Source organism: Protopterus annectens, chromosome 6.part0, assembly GCF_019279795.1.
Source record: "Protopterus annectens isolate FY-2018-M chromosome 6.part0, PAN1.0, whole genome shotgun sequence".
NCBI lineage: Eukaryota > Metazoa > Chordata > Ceratodontiformes > Protopteridae > Protopterus > Protopterus annectens.
Window position 1 is genome coordinate 498,117,324 of NC_056737.1, and position 20,812 is coordinate 498,138,135.

The 20,812-nt window shown below is 39.4% G+C and overlaps 1 protein-coding gene and 1 long non-coding RNA gene across 3 annotated transcripts in view; one reads left to right on the forward strand and one right to left on the reverse strand.

The window, feature by feature from the left end:
- The window catches only part of LOC122804394, a 309,360-nt gene extending 291,828 nt beyond the window's left edge, over positions 1-17,532 (reverse strand). The window contains exon 1 of the long non-coding RNA XR_006365218.1: positions 17,344-17,532. This is a non-coding gene — a long non-coding RNA (uncharacterized LOC122804394). The remainder of the gene's footprint in view (positions 1-17,343) is intronic.
- Positions 17,533-17,709: 177 nt separating this feature from the next.
- Positions 17,710-20,812, forward strand: part of PAX9 (paired box 9) — a 222,506-nt gene continuing 219,403 nt past the window's right edge. Inside the window, exons 1-2 of one of the 2 annotated variants that reach the window (XM_044074217.1) lie at positions 17,710-17,954; positions 18,661-19,341. In XM_044074217.1, the coding sequence (XP_043930152.1) occupies positions 17,951-17,954; positions 18,661-19,341 (685 nt within the window). In that variant the 5' untranslated portion in view covers positions 17,710-17,950. Of the gene's footprint in view, positions 17,955-18,109; positions 18,255-18,660; positions 19,342-20,812 lie in introns of those variants that run through there. The other variant, XM_044074216.1, reaches the window with a different exon arrangement.

The window sequence follows — 20,812 nt, forward strand, 5'->3', positions numbered from 1 at the left end:
CACATCTGCAACATATCCATCAGGGCTGGGTCTGAATAAGCCCTGTAAGCCAGGCAAAGATCTATTCTCAGCTGTCAGTTGGAGACTAAATACAGAAACAGAGCCTTTTGATGATCAATGTAGGACAGGGTAGTCATGTCATGAATTATCTTTGTGAGAAACCTTTGTGAGTATTCCAATTGTTGCAAGAGTATGGTTAGGTACATGCCAAAGAGGGCATTGTACTCAATGACAGTTCTGATAAGGGCAGAGTAGAGTGGTACTACAACTTCTGTGGACCAGAATGCAATACTCTTACCTATAAGTTAGGCAACATAGAATGATTCTCTTACTTTATTGACTATGTGTTGGTCAAAGGCCAGATTGCAGTCTGCATATGTTCCCAGATCCCATACAACTGGGTCAACTCTTAGGAGTGTTTAATCAATTGAGTAATTAACTTGAGTTGACAGTTTCCCAAAGGGGGTTATAATGCATTTCTAGTACTGAGTTTTTGACCATGGCTTTGGCACCATTTAGTTGTCTGTGTTAAATCTTCTTGCATGATGTTAGTGTATGGGAAGAAGCTGTAATAATGTACGGTCATCTGCAAACTTACTGACCCACAGGCTTTGAAAGTCAGCCTTAACTTCTGAGAAGTAGACGACAAACAGGAACAGGCCTAGCATGGAGCCTCACTGTACTACTCTGGTGACAGATCTGTTGATGGAGGTGGTCTCATAAATACTGACTTCATGGGTCCTGTCTGTGAGCCAGCTGATAATCCAATCAGTTATGTAGGGATTTATGCTTAGCTCAAAGAGCTTATCAACAATGCCTGAGTCTGTAATTTTTTTAATGCTTTGGCAAGGTTGAGATGCATGGTATGCACTGTTTACCCTCATCCATTGCCTTGATGACCCTCTCAAAGACGTTTACAAGGTTAAGTAGGAACATCTTTCTCTTAACAAAGTAAAATTGAGATGAGTCCAGTGTCTGTATGTCCCAATGTCCTTGTTTAGCATTTCCATGATAATTCTTTCCATGGTTTTGCATATCAAACTTGTTAGACTGATGGGTCTGTAATTCTCTGGGTTTGTTGGAGGTCCCCCCTTGTGGTGGGCAATAACTATTGTAGTCCTCCATTCATTTGAAAAGTAGTCTATTTTGAGGCTGTAGTTAAAGGGTACCTCAAGTGATCCTGATAGGTCATGTTTTAGACTGTTCAGGAGGCAACCAGGGTAGTTATCGGGAACCACTGAGGCAGTTTTCTTGGGTTTTGTAAGTTCTGCCAGCACCTAGTCCCTTCTAATAATAGGGGAAGACTGCTAGAGAGAATTTCACCTGGTGGAGGTGGGGTTAGTGGTAGTGAAGTTGTGATTGTCCTTAGCCTGCAAGATGGCCTTGTTGGACTTAATTAGACCTCTTAGTTTCTTGTTTAGTTGGATGAGAGCACTTGTCTTTAAGGGAGTTGCTCTTCCTAATTTTGGTCATGAGTTTTCTTCTTTTATTATATACCATGTTTAAGTGAAGATTCTACCAAGGGGGTGTTTTAGTGTTTGTTTTGGGTTTACTTCTGGTAGGTACAACAGCCTCTATGCAGCCATTCACAAGTTTGTATAGGGACTGTGAATAATTCAACGTAGGTAGTTGTGTTCTCAAGGTAAGGAGGAGCCTTGAATGTTGCCAAACTGTCACTTAATAACGTCTATATCATAACATCAACAGCTTAAATTGTCGAATCCTAAAGCATCAACACCTGAGCATCGAAAGTTAACAATAGCGAACGGCCACATCATCGAATTCCTTCCTCAGAAAAGAATTCAGGTGGTCGTCTGCAAAAAAAATAAACAAACACACCCAAACATAGTGGGGGGCTTCGCCCCCCACACCCCCCTAACTAAATATACCAACTCTGAGATCACTCTACACTGGGGAAAGGGCAAATCCCCAATAATGGCCACGTGAATTCTTTCACGCGGAAAGAATTCAATGATGTGGCCGTTCGCTATTGTAAGTGTTCAACGCTTAGGTGTCGATGATTAAGCATTCAACAACCTAAGGTGTCGACAATTCAATAGGAACCCACTTAATAGGATATAGTTTGCCATAGAATAGCTCCTAACTGTTACTGGATTAGCTGGGTTTTCCAGATTGATTTTTTTTCTTCAAAGGAGACAAGCTTTATGATCTGACCACTCTAGTGAGGATGTGATACAGGGGGGTTGTAGTTCTCTCACATGTCAGTGAGTAACAGATCCAGTGTGTTTGATCCTTTTGTTTGAATGTACACTATCTGCTCCAGGGTGCTTGTGTTAATGAGGTCCTGGAAGCATTGTGTCTATAAGTTTGAGGCAGTGTACGTTTCACAGTCTATAGAGGAGTACTTGAAGTCACCCACAAATAGGGTGCTTGATTGGATGGTGAACCCCTCTAGTAGGGTTAGGTAAGGTTGTGAGACTCTAGAGGCATAAATGGTGACCTGTAGCTAGCCATGATATGGTGAGGGATATTATCTATGGTGACATATATGCAGATGAGCTCCATGGTCTCAACCTGTTTAAACTTTTTAACTTTGTTACTAATGTAGATAGACGCCTACACCTTTGGCCCCAGTCTGTGTTGTTTTTGGTCTAAATGTGGGGAAGCCACTGTAGCCTTGCACTGCCAGAGTACTTTCTATTACTTTAACCCAAGTCTCTGCCATGGCACACATGTTTACATCCTCAAGAGTGAGGGTTAGAAGGTTGTGGAGGTTTTTTTTTTTTAGGAGCCTGGCATTGAGTGGTAACACCTTAAAGCTGCTTGGAGACTATTTCACTATGCTGTTAGTTTTGCCTTTTTGGCATTGGCTAAAAAAAGCTCTGAGGGTGTGGATAAACTTTTATCCAGGGGGAGGACAGGTGCAGCCGATCCTTGGCAAAGTAACATTGTGTTTTGACCATGTCCTTCCATGCTCACAGATATTGGATCTCCCTGGAGTGTGAAATAGGATCATAGGACGTTACTAGGCTATTGGCCCTGAGACCCTTACAAGCCTATCCAAGACTTTGACCCATGTTCCAACAAATCAGCACTCAATGCCACTGTCCAGCAGGGACACGGGTGAAATCCTAGGGGTGTATTTTCTGTTCCTCATCCAATTTTCCAGGTTGTGCTTAAAAAGGTTTGCTGAGGTACTCTGCTTGACATGGAGATGGAGTCTATTCCACAAAAGGGGGAATCTCTGGGACACAAATCTGTCCCGCCAACAAGTCCTTTTGTTGTCACAGACCAGGTTGAGGTTGCGTGTATGGGCTACTCTAATGGAGCTTGATTTTTGGATTTGCAGCAGTGTCATCAAGACGGGGTCTGGGATTGTTTTATATGCCAGACAGAGATCACCTCTGAGGAGTCTGTAGGAGACTGAGTAGAGGGACAGGGCCTTTAGCCTATCTATGTAGGGTAGATGTTTGAGGCCCTGGATTCTCCTGGTGAGGAACCTCTGTGGTCTCTCCAGCTGCTGCATGTGCTTTGTGAAGTACATGCTGAAAGGGGAATTGTACTCAGTAATGAGTCTTATAAGGGAGGACTACAGGGATGTTATGACCACCTTGTTCCTGGATGAGATACCTTTACTAATAAGGTAAGCCATGTAGAAAGCTTTCAGTACAATGGAGGCAATATGGTGGTCAAAAGTGAGTTTGCTATCAACCTGGGTGCCCAAGTCCCTCACGAATGATTGTGTGCTTAGGACCTTATTATTAATGCAATAATTTGAGGGGATGTCACTCTCCCCAAAGGGGATGATTATGCATTTTTTGGCATTACGTTTGAGGCCATGTTTCTGGCACCAGTCATTTGTTTGTGTGAGACCCTCTTGGAGGATATACACATCACTAGAAGAATTGATGACAGCACCCAGCTTGCAGTCATCTGCAAATTTGGTTGGCCATAGCCCACTGGTGTTGGCCTGCACCTCAGAAAAGTATATCCCAAACAACAGAGGCCCAAAGACTGATCCCTGAGGGTACACTGCTCGTTATGAGTCTACTGCTTGAGGTGGCTTCCCCTACTTTGACTAGGTAGGTTCTATCAGTGAGCCAGTTTGCTACCCACCTGGTAACATATGAATTTATGCCTAGTTGAGAGAGTTTATCTATTATACATGAGTGGGGAATAGCACTGAAGGCTTTGGCTAGGTCAAGGTAGGTGGTGTGCACTATCTTCCCCTCATCCATGGCTTTGGTGACTGTCTCAAAGAATCCGACCAAATTTAGCAGGCATGACCTTCCCTTGACAAAACCTAACTGTGTGGGATTGAGTGTTTAGAGGTTGCCAATGTCCTTTTCAATGAGGTCCTACTCCATGGCCTTGCAGATCAAGCTTGTTAGGCTGATGGGTCTATAATTTCCTGGATGGGTGGATGCTCCACCTTTGTGCAAAGGGATGACAGTGGCTGTTCTCCACTCAGCTGGGATGAAGCCAGTACTCATGCTTTGGTTGAATAGGGTGCCTAATGGTACTACAGTTCTTGACTGAGTTTGTGTGGGATGCAGCCTGGGATGTTATTGGGTCCCATGGAGGCTGTATTCTTTGCCTTTGAGAGGGCAGTGATGACTTGCTTCCTAGAGATAAGGGGAGGGGGGAGGTGTTGGGGATGTCCTGATTTACTGATGGGGGGACAGTGGGGTGAAGTTTTCACTGAACCTGTCTGCCAGCAGGTTGGTTCTATCAACGGCATCTGGGTATGTGGTGTCCTTGACAACCAGTTCTGAGCAAATCTAGGTGCTCCCTTTGAGACTGCGGACATATGTGACCATTACTGTGGGAAATATATGTGAGCATTACTGTGAGAAATATACATTAAATCAAGACTTGCTGAATCTTTGAGAGTACCCTTTCCCCTGAGGTATAGCGATCTCGGAACTACTACAGGTAAGTAACGAGTGTATGGGAGTGCACTCCTACATGTGGATTAATCCCACACTGGGGGTTCGTGGTGCAGCGGTGGATATTTGTATGTAGATTTTCCTTTACTTATTGCGTTTAAAAAGATTATTCTGAGCTTAGAAAAGTAGCTAGCTATCTGCAGTAATGCATCTCGAAAACAGGAACAGGTATGATGCATACCTCTCAACCTCTTTCGGCAAGAAATCTGGACAAAACAATAAATAATGGGGAACAAACGGCCAAAACAGGGACAATTTTCAAACATTGCTCTTACAAGCTTAGAAAGTTGATAGAATAACATGGCTTACATTTGTGTGAATTTTCTGCAGGGTGTGAAGTCGGAAATTCAAATATCTGTCATTATTTTCTAACTTCAATCCGTAATGTTTTGCTAAAGATTTGCCAGAAAAACATAATTTTATAAGGAACAGGTCAAAAATATGAGGCAAAAATCTAGGCAGTTGAGAGGCATGGTATGATGAATAGGAAACGTATTGTGTGCAGCTGACAATTTTATAGGGTCATAGGTTCATAGGTTCATACTAGGCTATCTGCCCAAGGGCATTTATAAAACTATGCCTATCATTTTGCTGTGCCTCTGTCAAGCAGTGGTATATCTGCAATCTCCCATCCATTGGTCAAGATTCCTCTTGAACAAGACCAGAGAGGTGCTCTGCCTCACATGTTTGTTCCACAGCATAGGAGTCTCTGGGTGATGAATCTGTCTATTTATAACCATGTCAAGGTTTAGGTCTCCCCCCTTTGTGGTTCTGAGGGATCTAGATTTTTGAGGTGAAGCATATTCATCAAATCTGGGTTTGACATGGCCTTGTATGTTAGGCAAAGGTCACCTCTGAGCAAGCGGTAAGCGACTGAATAGAGCTGGAGTTCTTTCTTTTTGAGACCCTTTATCCTTTTGGTGAGGAACTTTGGGGCCTTTCAAGCTGCAGCAGGTGTCTGGTCAGATACATTTGACCTCCTTGATCTAGATGTGAATCGATCTCTGATGACTTTTTCTGTGCTCAGTGGATTGCCACCCTTCTGGAGGATATCTTTAGATTATGTTTAATAAACTGGCTTCATTGCAGTCAGCCATGACAATTGTTATAAATAAATACAGAATAAACGTGCAGTCCTTTACTTGTGTGAATGCCACCAGCTTTCAAGAAGAGAATCGTCTTCGAGGACCACTCACATAAAGCTACAGGTGCAGTGTGCCCAAGAAAGGGGGGCGCCCCTAACCGTCCTCCTCACTTACATACGTGCATCTTGTGCATACTAACAGAAAACTATCAGGACATTCTCAAACTTTCTGAAAAACATGAAACTTTATTTTCTTCAATGGAATGATACTAAAAAATGCACCCTACATGTGCTGTTTACAAAAGAAAACATATAATACGTACAAGTTAAGGTTTTACTTTACTTTCATTGTTAATTTTGAAAACATTGTGGGTAAACTGAAAACGTCTGTGCGTCTTTCATTAATTCCAGTTAAACTACTTACGGAATATGGCATAGGTGGAAAAACGTGATCACCTAACACAATACATCTAAATATTAAAACACAAACAGGCACACGAAGCCAGTAATGTGTCGAGGAATTAGTGTAATTAACAAACATTTGCGAAGCAGACCTATTTTGCAATAACTCAACCAATTAATGTGTTTCACTGTGAAATGTGTGCTGCCCTTGTGCTGCCCTTGGGATCAGTTGGCACCCATCATGTTCTATTAGTGGGAATTAATGCAGCTTTCACAAAGGGTGTAACCAGGCTGGCATACTCTTTGCAATCTAAAGTGTACATTTTTCTTTGCAACATTCAGAATCATTGAAGCTTTTCAAGCTATATTATGTCTACAGCTGCCTAAACTAATGCCTCTAACAACAGATGCATAACTTACAGAGAGGGTTGCTACTCTAAAAGAAATGTCTTTAATAGTTTTAAAGAGAACTGCTGAAAATTAGTGTGCACATTTATTAAATGCTAAGGGCAACATTTTGATGTATCATTTTTTTTAATGGCAGGTAGTTGGGGGCAGTAAAAAAAGAGTTTGTCAGTACAAAATTAAATTTTATGGCTACACCCCTGGTTTGAGTTATTAAGTTGTGAACTCCGATCTGGTTGGTATTTGAGTTGTGACTTTCTAGGTGGAGTGGTGTGAATCGCTGGTGAATCACGTGTAAACTGGCTCTTTGCAATATTCGATTCCTTGTGCGTGAATATTTTGGAAGAACTGACCATATTTGTTTCTTCTTTTTAATACCGATTCCGTATTACAAGATCACTGTTGTAGACAGTCTCGTTTCCCTATGTAGCTTTATCTGATTTACAAAAATAAGTAACGTTTGTTTAATCTGTTTTACAAGTAAATGCTGCCTGACCTGTTCAACATATGGGTGCTGAATATATTTTAAAAAAGAACAAAATGTAAAAAGCTAGCCATGTGAATTCAGCAACATTAACACAATGACCTTATTTTCAGTGAGGATATGTGAATTAGTGAACATTTGGACACTATAATAGGAGGAAAAGATGAAGGTAAAGATCTACAGAGACAACCCTTCAAGTATTGGAACAAAAATAATAAATAAATAAGGCAGCAGCCTTTCATATGATTTATGTGCATTTTAATGGAAAATATTTTATTGAATACAGTAGGTGCTGTAATGTTATTAAAATAATGGAAATCACTTCCTGAGCTGAAACGTCCATAATTTTGCAAATTAATGCCATGTCGAATTTATTCTAGTGATAGTAATAGTTCATGCTAGGTGTATCTATAACCAAAAATAAAAGCAAAATATAAATTGCACAACTCGATAAGAAAAACAAGCAGTCAACACGCCAAACACTGTTACGTGACCTGGGAAAAACACCGGATTGTATTAACTTCATTTTGCTAATATGCTCTATGTCCGAAATTTAGAATTTTACATGATTTTCGGGTGGGGATAGGAACTCTATAAGCTCCTGTTTCAGCAATAAATGCTGTCCTCCTAGTTTCACTGAAACGTATTTGAAACAGCACTGCATTAATAACAGCAATGAAATATAAAATATGTTTTAAATTGTCGGAGAGTTGTAGCAAATTTAGCCACTTATTGTAGCAAAAGTCTTTTTTATTCTTTGAGTATTGATTAAGTTTGGTAGGATAGGAGCGGCAGGTATAAGAGGGTTGGCAGTAAAAAGGTGGTGGCTAAGCTATTTTTTCAGTATTTGTAAAGAATCCATTGCTCCTATAAAGGGAACCTAGTTTCTTGTGTGTAGATTTAATTGTGTTACAACGTTAAAATGAAACCCATCCAGGTAATAATGCGTAGGAGCACTTCTGGCAGTCCTCCTAGCACATTTTAATGTTTAAAGTTGTACGAGTGGACTTTAGCAACCTTAAACAAACTGTACAAGTTATTCGTAAACATACATAAAAAGTACACAAGAATACAAAATTAAATATACTACTATTAGCCATTATCGCAGAAAAACGCTTTATTTAGTTTCAAAGCAGCGATGTTCTTCCCAACGATAATCAACTTAAGGTAAATGCACACATAGAAGACACATACGGAGATACATGCGCAAAATGAATAAAAATGGGTCTGGTGGTTTTGTGGCGCTTTGGTATTATCAGTTCGCTCCAAATGGTTCAGATTCGAGCCCTGTATTTAAAAAGGCAGGTCCGGTAACTGCTGGGTCACTAAGTCTAGTTTATTCGATATTATGGGGGCGGGGCAAGATCTACTACAGGACCATAAGTATTGGGATTAGCAAAAGAGCGAAGACACAAACTAGGGCTACCACCTGTCTCACTTTGCGAGGGACAGTCCCTCTTTTGGCAGTTGTGTCCTGCAAAAAAAATGAAAAAATGGCAAATGTCCTGAGATTTTAGGACAAAAATGTTTCCAATATTTTCTTTAATAGTTGCATAAAACAGTTATTTTGTATCTGCAACACCTAAATGTTATATGAAACAGAATAATCAACTCAAATGCTACAATAATAAGCTTTTATTTTTGGCAAAAAATGTTAAGTTCTGTCCTTTGTACTGGCTGTGGGTATGTTTTGCCTTGTAAAACCTGACGTTTCTACAAAAATGTCCCATTGAAAAGGTGGCAACCCTAAAGCTTAGCCCTTTCTCAAACAGGCTGCAGTTGTGGTATGAATTCCCTAACTGAAACCCGTCGCTGTAAGCTTAACATGAAATGACCACGTGCTGCTTTCCGATACTAAACGTTCTAGAATTGTTTATTTTATTTTTATCAATGGTTGAATTTGGCAACAGTTTCTGTTTTTATGTTCCCGGTATCACACCCTTTTGTCCTCTTTCTCTGATATATTTTTATCAACTTCATCATAAGGTGAAGGTATCGCAACATTTGGAGCACTTTTTTTCAAAATTAATTAAAGTCTGTTACAATTAAAATAAAAAAGCAATTATAATAAAGATTTGTAATCCCTATACAAAAGTCTATAAGATTTTATGTAAGTGGCGGACATGCGGATCTCACGGTCAAAATTCAGTCTAAAAACTAACACAAACTAATTTCAATAAAAAGTGATAAAGTGAACTGTGTTATTAAATTTAAATGGTCAAAGTTAATATTGCATCTAGTGCTTTCAGTTCAGAAAACATAATTGACACTCAAGCGTGTTGTTGAGTACGGTGTCCACTTAAAAAGTTGTAATTTTATCTTATATTATCTGAGAGATAATTAAAAATAATGAAAGATTCTCCTTAGAGATGAATGGTGTCTGCAACCGAGAACAACTTCGTGAAAAAGCATTGCTTCTACATGCTATGTTTATAGGCCAACAATATATATATTGTGATACAGATGAGGTATATTTTTTCTTCTTTAAAATTTCTTCTTCAATTACCTCTTAAAACACTAATTTAGCAAATTAAAAATAACAAACGATGCCCCACCCACACACAGAGGAACAGCAAGCAATATGGGTCTAGCCTGAAATAGAATTTCTATTCTGCAACTCTGTAATTCAGCCACTGAACAGACATATAATGCGAGCCCGCACGTGTGTGTGAGTGTGCACGTGTGTGTAAGTGTGTGAGTGTGTGTAAAATTACAAACATACATATACAAAGATATATATGCAGACAGGTAGATTGGTGGATAAAAATATTTATATAGGGAGAGAGACACAACTTTACTGAGAGAAGGGTGTATAGCTATACAAATTACTGTTCAGACACTGCACCTTGCAGAGCCATAACCAGAGGTCCTTGAATCAGACAGTGCTACGAAACAACATAATAGCTCAGAACCAGATACGGAACTTTCCTATCGAATTTGTACATGAATGTAGACACACACACACAAAACTGGGCACAGAGAGATGGGGGAACGCACATATATGCTCACCTACATAAAATGCATATAAACACATACAGCTAAAGACACATATAGATGTGTGTGTGTGTGTGTGTGTGTGTGTGTGTGTGTCACATTATGTATGCGTGTGTGTGTGTACACAGGTAGCCACATGCTGTGATACTCAGAAGCAATAAGTTGCGTTTACCTCACAACCAGATATTGAACTGTTCTGTCACTTGCGTATATGCTTATAGAGACAGAATTACACCCATACGCACAAATGCATATAAACAAATTCATGGAAATGTACACCCATGTGCTTGATTTTGTATATTCATGTGTGTGTGTTTGTGTGGGTGCGTGCGTGTGTGTGCGTATGCTTGATTTTTTGTATATATGTTTGTATTTTGTGTGTGTGTGTGTGTGCTTGATTTTGTGTATATAGGTTTGTATTGTGCGTGTGTGTGTGTATGTGTGTGTGGAGACAGACATATAAATAGATAGGCTGATTATATGATCCCAGTTAGTCTCTAGGAGTAATACATAATCATTGACCATGGGATTGGTAAGGCCAACCTCTAACCAAATGGGATATGTTAGTTCGAGTGCAAAAGGGGGATCGTCTAGGCCTAAAATGTCACACAAGGGCAGCTAGCCTTTTACTTACCCATGAACCTAATAAAATAAGTGATCGAGACCATATCCATCACGAATCCGTTCTTTCGATCACCCTCAGGTGAAACATCATGCCATCCACTTTCACAGAAAACATTGTTTTTTTTCAGGGAACATTCCCGTCTGTACCCCCAGTGCTTAAATCTACTAACTCCGAGATCACACCACAAGGGAATAAAAGAAATTACCCATCCCACACTGTTGTGTGACTACATCTCACTGCCCTGCAAACACTCGATGAACTTGCAAAAGGGCAGACTAAGGGGATAGACAGAAAGACAGACAGAGGTAGTGGGAAATAGGACTGATAGAAGTGCTTGAACTCGAGCCCGCTCTTCTGCATGTGAGCATCTAAAATATGGTAAAATGAAATAAAAAATAGAAAACATATTTTACAAACATTTGTTGCGCAGTCAGTGTTTTACAATTTTGGATGCACCTAAGTGAGATCGAAAATTTGTACGAAACACCAGTGCAGCAGAGAGAGAGAGAGAGAGAAAGAGATAGAAAGAGTGTGTGTGTGTGTGTGTGTGTGTGTGTGTGTGTGTGTGTGTGTGTGTAAAGTAGACAGATTTTTTTACGTTACAGTATCTAGTAGCAAGTTCAAATTTAATTTCACTCCCATAAAATACACTGTTATGAAAAGTACGAGCTAAATTCAAAACCATTTTTAGAAAGATAAATGACACTGCAAGCACAAACTCTCAACTGCTATGATTTAAGCATAGCCTTATGATTTTGGCTTTCGTTTGTAGCCTTGCTCCTCCTAGATTCATGGATGAATGCTATTTTAGCTACCCTGAAGTTCCATTTTTAGTCTAGCTAATAACCCAGGGTCAGAATCAAACGCTATATGTTGTGTGCATTGAGTGGAGACCTTAACCATCATATTAAACCTACTGTCCTCCTAAGGTTAAACCTGTTTATGGGAACATAAATTTTAAAATATATAAACGAAGACTATACAAATGATTACTACCACTGACTACACTAGTCTTGTATATTAAAACTGTATGTTGTGAAAAATAAGAACGTGACCCTCTCCTATGATTGATGTTTAATGCTTGAACATTAAGAGGTATGACTGCAAAACAAAACAGATACAAATATTTATGGCAACAAATCTATCTGACTGTCAAACTAATATAGAGAGACGTGAAGGCATAGATAGGCAAGCTAAGAGAAGCCTGGTTATTTAAGAAATACCGTTCACATCTACTGTCCAAGTAATCCTCTAACCTCATAAAAGCTCTATAACTCAGGAAATAATGCTTACGCGACAGTCTCATACATCTAAACTTCTCAGCGCAAGAAATCTGGGCAAAGCCAATAATACACAGGGGGACAGAGGCCCCAAAATAGGGAAGAATTTTAAATATTGCTCTTATAAACTCAGAAAGTTACTAGAATGCAGGTTCTTGTGTTAGCATGCATTTTCTAAAGGAAATAGCGTCTGCAACTCAGTTATCTGTAATTACTTATTGACTTCAAGTCCTCAATGATTTGAGAGAAAATCACAAATTTTATGCAGAACAGACTAAAATATCAGGCAAAATCTGGACAGTTGAGAGGTATGAGCAATCTATATTTAGACATCAGTACAGTCAAAATGGATTGCAGTGGACTTTAACAGTGAAGTGTCTGTATTACACTATTTTATACTGGGAAATTGGGGGGGGGGGGGTAAATCATCGTGGTCGACCCTTTATATCCAGAATCAGAGAAAATCCAGAAATAACAAGGGGCAATCAGGGGCACGTTTATAAATATTATTACTATTAACACGAGACGTCTACAAAATAAGAACGTCTAAATTGAGAAGCATCTTCTGAAGTAAGAGAATTCTGTAACTGTACTATTTATCAAGTGTGATCCATTACCTTTTCCTCAAAGTCGCCTGTTTTTTTGAGAGATTAGGAGGGACAGAGCAACATTTTGAAAAAAAATCAGGGACGTCCTTGAAAATCACTGAGAGTTGAGAATTGTGTGCGTGTGTGTTTGTACATACCGCTCAACTGTCCCTAATTTTTATTTTAACTCAAATTGTATATCTCTCCCTCTTAAGCCTTTCTAAAACTTGTGACTTTTGCAGAAATAAATGTGAATTATACTTACTGTTAATAATAATAGTTACAGACTTCCTTCACTTCAGAAAATGTTGATTGATTCACAGCGTCTTATTCTGTCAGTATCGCAAGGTAATAGTAGTAGTAATATTTTAAAAGTGTCCTTGAATTGTCCCAAATTATTTCTGGATTTGTCCCTGATTCTGTTGAAATCTGTCCCTGATTCGTTTAGAGGTACGTGTGTGTGTTTATCAGGCCTGTGTGTTTTGGCTTTACTAGAACTAGACTTACGCCTCAAATAATCCAATACCTATGAAATAACTATCAAAGACATTCCAATTAAGAAGAAATAGGAAATAAAAAGTCTCAGGCATGCGTATCAGAGCTGGAAAGTTTCCCCATGTGCGCTGCACTGCTCAGTGTTTAATATGAACGACTTTATTGTCCAGCAGCGCAGGTCATCTGGCAAAGACAGGACACTTGACTGATTCATTCTTAAGCTTAATCGACTTTGCATTTCAGCAGCTCTTTCTGGCTTCCTTATTTCTTCGGTTTCGGATGGAACTCCCTGACTCTAACCAGCTCTGTGTGGATGTGACCTTTGCTCCATAGGACCACACTCAGTAGTTCTGTGGAAACAAGTAGAGCACGTTCAGTGCACATCAACACTGTTTCTAACTCACCAGAGACCAAGCCTAGGGTAAACGATGCTTTCATTCTGCCGCACATGTGAACCACGCATCCAGATTTTACAGTATGAAGCCAAGTCATCATAGGTCAGTGCAAATAACATAGCAACGAGGAACAACTGTAAGTGCAAAAGCCAGGGCAAAGAGGAAAAGTAATCGTTAGTGCTATGTTCTTGCATTCATGTCATTTTTTTTTCACCTGACCGGGTGTATCCAGTAACAATGCCAGTCAACATTTGCAGACAACTGGTTAGATTTCGAATATATAGTTTATTGAACTGGTAACGTATTTATTTTTATACCAAAGGAAACAAGATGACTGTCATAAATGTGTTTGAAATCTCCATTTGTTCTCAAACCATTCTAACATACCTGCGTTGCTAAGATTTGGGCATAGCATTATGATATTGTCCTCAAATTTAGCCTTGCTCTTTCTGCATTAACTGACTTTTTTTTAATAAAGCCAGATTCGTTTACTAAAAGCAGCGTTTTCAAAGAAACGAAGTAAACACGTACAAAAGATGGTTACCAATAATAATATCGAGATTAATATCTGAAAAACATATTTCAGGGAATGTGCTTCTCCATCGGGTTTATTGTTGTTCATCTCAGAAAACTTGCAATAAAACGTTTCCTAGCAGAAGCAGAAAAATTGTAACATCCTGCATTCAACAAGACAATTCAAAAATTAGTAATCCCCCAACCTTGTTTAGATATGACTTTCAAAGGCTAACGTTTATAATTTCCAAAGGTTGAGCTATGACTTATTAAATAAGAAGAAGAAGAAGAAGAAAAAAAAACATTTCTAGAAAACAAAGTGAAAGAAAGATGGGACAGTTGTATTAAATGACAATAAAATAACGTTATAGTCTGAGACTTCTTCCAAGTGCAAATGTTTTTGCAGAAAACGAAGGACAAGACGGAAAAATGTTACTTTCCGGTTTTATCGTCCGTCGTATAAACATACCGTTTCTGAGGAAAATGGAGAGATTGAACTAGCAATGAACGTTAGACAAGGAAATATGGCAGTGATACACCGTACATGCACTACCTTTTATCTTATCGAATTTACACTGTCAGGCATCTCGAAAGCTTGGTCTTTGGTTCCTCTCATGTGATCTGGCTATGATAAGCAGATGTTTTATTATTTGCTCTTAGCTCTCAATCTTCTTTGCTCGGGTATCAAGGATAAAGGCAAAAATATTGATGGACAATGTCCAATTATTTTTTTATATTACTCTTACTCCCTTAGAAAGTTAGTAGAACAACAAATTTAACATCGAGATGCATCCTTTGAAACATAAAAGGTGTGAAACTCTAATGCCTGTCCTTTACTGACAGTTTGTAATCCTCAGTTGTTGGCCAAAAATAAATAAATAAATAAAAGAAATATGAGGTGCACACATACCCCTCAACCTGTAGACATTGATAATAGGTACAACTGCATTCGAAAAAGTAGAACATCCAGCTAAAACTCGGTATATCTAATTAATATAAAACTTAAATACCAAATAGCCCATAACTCTTCCCGCTTCCATTAGGAACGCGGAGTACTACTCAGAAACACGTGTTATAGAAACAGAGAATGACAAAATGATGGAAAAATATCACACTAGGGAAGAAACAGTGTAATCAACTGTATTACAAAATTTTACCAAACAATGTCATTTCTTTTTTTTTCTTCACAAAAAGAAAGGCGTGAGATAGATATGTGTTCTCTTTATTTAAATTGTTATCGCAACTAGTATTTTGGTCATTAACTAAGTTTTATGTGTGCTAGACAGCTTCAAAAATCATATGTGATTAGGGTGATTTAGAAAATTGCGTGAGTGGGGCACAACAAGTCTGAAAAATAGGAGCATACCTCCAAAAATACGGACATCCTAAATCAGGCCTGAAAATAGAAATATTCCTCCAAAATAGGGACAGTTGAGAAGTCTGGCTGCAGTGCAAAAACAAGAGACAAACCAGGGACGTTATGCAAAATCGGGGACAGATAAGTTCAATGAATTGACCTCTAAAATGCATTGTTGCAATGCAGCTAACAGCTGTAGCATAAAAATGCTTTGTATGTATGTATGCAGTACTGCTTGATGCAATGCCGTTTCAATTCCCTGAGTCAAGACTTAGCATTGCTGGTATAATGTGCAGTTTCTGCTTTTTTTGTAATTTGATTTCTTTAATAAATACCCGTTGTACTGCTAGTATCAGCTGTCAGTTTCAAGACATACGCATATCACTGAGTAAAATGTTTTACAGAAAGCGAAGATATTTCACGATTTGTGTAAGTTAAATTGAAGTGACTGAATGCATAGTCTTAACCTCCTCATGCAATACCTTATGTAAATATACTAAGATTGAATTCCTTTGATATGTAATGATGAAGTTAGTATTTAATGTTACTTTTTCGGGCATTCATCTATGTGCACTTTCTAATAGTACACAATACACTGTTCATAAATTAACTTGCAAACGAAAGAAAAGGAAGTGCTACAATATAATTGCACACCTCATTGGATGCAGCTTTGAGTAAGACTGTTCATGCCACTGCTATAGTAGCAGGCCCTGGCAGTACTAGCGAGAAACGGTATATGCTGTTGTAGGACGTGCTGCATTCTCAGTAATAACTGGTATTCTTGCCTTTCGTGATTATAATGGTAATGTGTAATCTTCATTCCTAAATCAACTTCGTGGTTTGTAATACGTTTTGTATCTGCTGGCTCTGAAATGGTCAGGTTTTACAGAGAAGCAGTTCACTTAGCTTTTGATGAAAAGAGTGATTACGATGTTGTCTATGTTCACGTGTGTGCCCGGAAAATACGCAAAGAGACAAAAATACAAGGCCTCGTCCGTGGTAGTATGTAAAACAAGTTTCGATTATCAATATCACTAAATAGTTAAATGTCAAATGTTTTAATTTGAAAATGTGCTATAAATTTAGCGATTACTATCATCTGCCTTTCGTTCTGCAGCAGCTACTGTTGGAACCCCAGAGACTTCATACAATAAAAATGTGTTTGGGAATTCTGAATTCGTGATAAAAGTCGAAATGTATTTAAGTCAAGAGTGATTACATTCTTGTAATATGAATGCGATGAGTACATTTTAATCAGAAGAGGCGTTCCAAGTGTCTTTCGGTGCATTAACAGATTAAAGTTTTAGCAATTGCTGTTTACTTTCCACTGAAATTATTATAACTTGATGGCATTAATAGAGACAAAATGCATTTACAAGCCTTGTGTCCTGCTGAAAATATCAACTTATATTGTAATACACGACATTTTACATCTTCACACAGAGAAAGAACATGCTAACGCCCACAGAAATATCATCTGCTAGACACGCAAGGTGTGTAACATTAAGCTTTGTTGCATATGTTTTCAGCTGTATGTTCACAACGATACATACCTATATACTATTCATTAGTTTATCAAAGCATCGTTTTGGGATTGATGCGCTTTATTTATTTGCATGTTTATCAATCACAAAATGCAACACCTAACAATCAAAGGAACTACACAACATTCCACATGTTTCAGCAAATAAAGAAAATTCTCACACCCAAATAACACATTTTGCATTAGACTTGCAAGTTGTGTATCATTAAGCTTTGATCTGAATGTTTCAGTGTATTATGTTGACAAAGACACACGTACTATTTTTATACCTTTAGTGAACCTTCACTTCAGGGTAGAAACGGTTTCTTTTTTATTTGTCCAATTGTCCTTGCTTGTCAAGCACAAACGATACCACTTGGAAAAGGACATTTTGGAGCTGAATGGCATGCCCTAGTAATGCATGAATAAAATTTACCATAATCCGGTAACCGGATTCCGGTTAAAATACAACGTTCTGAGACTTGTAGTTTATTTAGTAATCCAGGTGCAGAACACATCATCAGGCCAGCAAGAGTTTCTCTGCCTTCCAGAGCTGTGCTGTCACTCCAGTTTTTAGGCCAATGACCACCTGCCGTTTCTCTGTACCCGCCCACCATTGGGGTGGGGACCTGTTGAGTGACAGGCAGAATTGGTTAATCCAAATCTGCCCCTTCAGAGTGATTCGCTTGAAATGCTGAAGTCATTGTGGGTGCCGAAGGACAGTGAACCCAATTTGCATTGGCCCCCTTCATGTTGTCTTCGTGTGAGTTTAACAATCAAAAGAGGCAAGAGACGCCTCAGTGACGGCAGCAGCTGTGGTTCGGGGCCGCAGGCATCTTGAAGGACTTGTTCGGGGCGGCGGGCACGGGGGACCTTCGCTGAGCAGCTCCGTCAGGGATGGGTAAGTGCTGTAGCAGCAGCATTCATGGAGGCAAACCCCGTCCGAGCAGCGATCAGTAGCGGTTATGGCCACTGCCAGCCACAACTGCTCGTCTCTGCTGGCCCCTCTTCCACCACCCTGTCGTTGAATGAAGAGGGCTTCCTTCATTACTCCTCCCTAAACGCTGAGGCTGAGCTCCTGTTCAGGGTCAGCGGCGCTGAATACACCCAGCCTTGACAAACATTCTCTCTCTTCTGTCAGGCAGTTTGTTTAAAACTATGTCGCATCCAATGCTTTATTTGGGACTGCAACAGTGCAGAGGTAGGCAGCACTGGAAGCTTTCAGTACATTATTGTTGCAGGAAAGGGAAATGTCTACTAGAGATAGTTAAAGGGAGCGTAATAAATTAAGTGCCTAACAGCCATTTGTATACGTTATACAATTCTATTGCTATTTTCTGTTCTGTATTTAAATTCTCTGTAAGTGAACACACATACACATTATATCTAAATATCCATATCTATTGATATATATACACACACAAGTAAACACGTATAGAAATGTATACACACATGCAAATTGTTGATAATGTAGGTATAACATACACACTGACTATGGATGTAGATTAAACAGGAGCTTCATTCAGCTGCGGGGAACTAGCGTTATTTAAAAAAATGTAAAATATTTATTTTATTTATTGCACTACTTACCTTTTACTTTGTTTCAGAACCAGCTTTCGGAGAGGTGAACCAGCTTGGCGGAGTGTTTGTGAATGGACGACCGTTACCCAATGCTATCAGGTTGCGGATCGTGGAACTGGCCCAGCTCGGTATTCGACCCTGTGACATAAGCCGACAGCTCCGAGTTTCACATGGCTGTGTGAGCAAGATTCTGGCTCGCTTCCACGAAACGGGCTCTATTCTTCCTGGGGCCATTGGTGGCAGCAAACCTCGAGTGACCACACCAACTGTTGTGAAGCATATCCGCGCTTACAAACAAAGGGACCCGGGCATCTTTGCATGGGAAATTCGTGACCGGTTACTGGCAGACGGTGTGTGTGATAAGTACAACGTGCCTTCTGTGAGTTCCATCAGCCGCATTCTGAGAAACAAGATTGGCAGCCTTAGTCTGAGCCAGCAAAACCACTACGAAGGTGGCAGTACCAGCAACAGCAGCAAACTCCCCACGTCCCTACATGGCGCCCCTCCCCCACAGCCTGCTCTTACTTACAGCCCCATCTACTCTTATCCAAGTCCAATGGGAGCACCACCACCAGGTGCCACCAAAGTGGCGAGTCCTCCAGGGGTTCCAGCGGCTCTGGCCAGCTCCATGGTGATGGCTACTAGGACATGGCCTTCATCACACTCAGTCACAGATATTCTGGGCATCCGACACATCACTGAACAAGGTGAGTTTTAACAGAAGTAAAACTATCTGTGCGTTTACATGTTAATCATAACCACGGGGAATGTAATTAACATTATCTCCCCTGAACTGTTTAGTACTACTTCGTGTCCTTCGCTATATTTTTTTTTATTTATTTCACTTATTTATTTGTTTATTGTTGGGAGATGAAGCAATTTTTTATAATTTTAGAGGTACTGCCCGCAGTCTTGTCTGCGAGGTTTGTTAACTGTTCCAGTTATTTATTATTTATCTTAAAACTGTCTACTGTTCGATACCACTGTATCCTTTGCCACTTTTTATACAGATGCTTTAGTTTCATTATGCTGTGTAATGTATTTGTGTTTGCATTATTGTTGTCACCAGAAGACCTTTAACTTGCAATATTATCTATTGCCTGGATTTATTTTTCAAATCTTCAGATTTCCTTGCCTTGTTTCATAACTTAAATACCACGATTTGTGTGCACTTCCAATTATTCTATTCAGTTCAGAATGCTAGAAGTGTTTCTTCGTTGTCATTCTGATACTTCAGAGTGGATTCCCTGTCCCCCCACACACACTAAGTCCCACTCTGTACCTCCCCTTCTCTCTCGCTCTGCTTTTGGGAGGGGTGTCTTGAGTTTAAAATTGTTTTGTTACTATCATATTTCATTGGGTGCTTAAATTTATATTAATAAAATAGTAAACCATAGATTATGATCTGCTGGTTTTAGTTTAGTCTTTTAGGTTTCTAATACCGTGACAGGAATGGACTCCATTCCTAAGTCAAAATATGATTAAAGTATATGAAATTAGTGTTGCTTCAATCTTTGATATCAGTCAGAAGTGCTCTTCGCGGCACCCACAAAGTGCCCAGAATTACTTCTTTCTGCAGTTCAAACGGAGTTGCATGTCTCAGCAGCATCTCTAAATACAGTTGAAAGTTATGTTTTAGAGACCCATTGTTCCTACTACTGTTGGAACTGTCTAGGTATCTTTCTTCCACATTGCCCTCGTTTCTGCTAGCAAATCTTGGTATTTCATGGCTTTGTGTTACTCTATATGTAAGACACTGTAGTCACTGGATGTAGCAATTTCAACGATCAATGCTACTGAGCTGCATGCGAGACATGTTTTGTAAGTCCCCCCCTCAATCTTGGTTGCCCTTAATAAAGAACTGATAGTAAAAATGTATCTGTGAATCGCAGGCCTGAAAAGGACTTGGTGACCAACGAGCATTACCAACGGGCACACACATATTTCGAGACTGTCGCGAAATCATTCCTCCTTCCCCATTTCCACTGTACTTACCCATTTTATTTCTGTTAGCCAGATAATCTTAAACAAACATTACTGCGCAATCGAACAGGAAGTCCTGCCTGTTAACAATGGATATATAGTGCGTGAATCTGAAATTTACCATGCCTTTCATTCTCTGACCATTGAGATTACTTCACTTGCACTTAAAATAATAACACGACATAACGGAAAGGA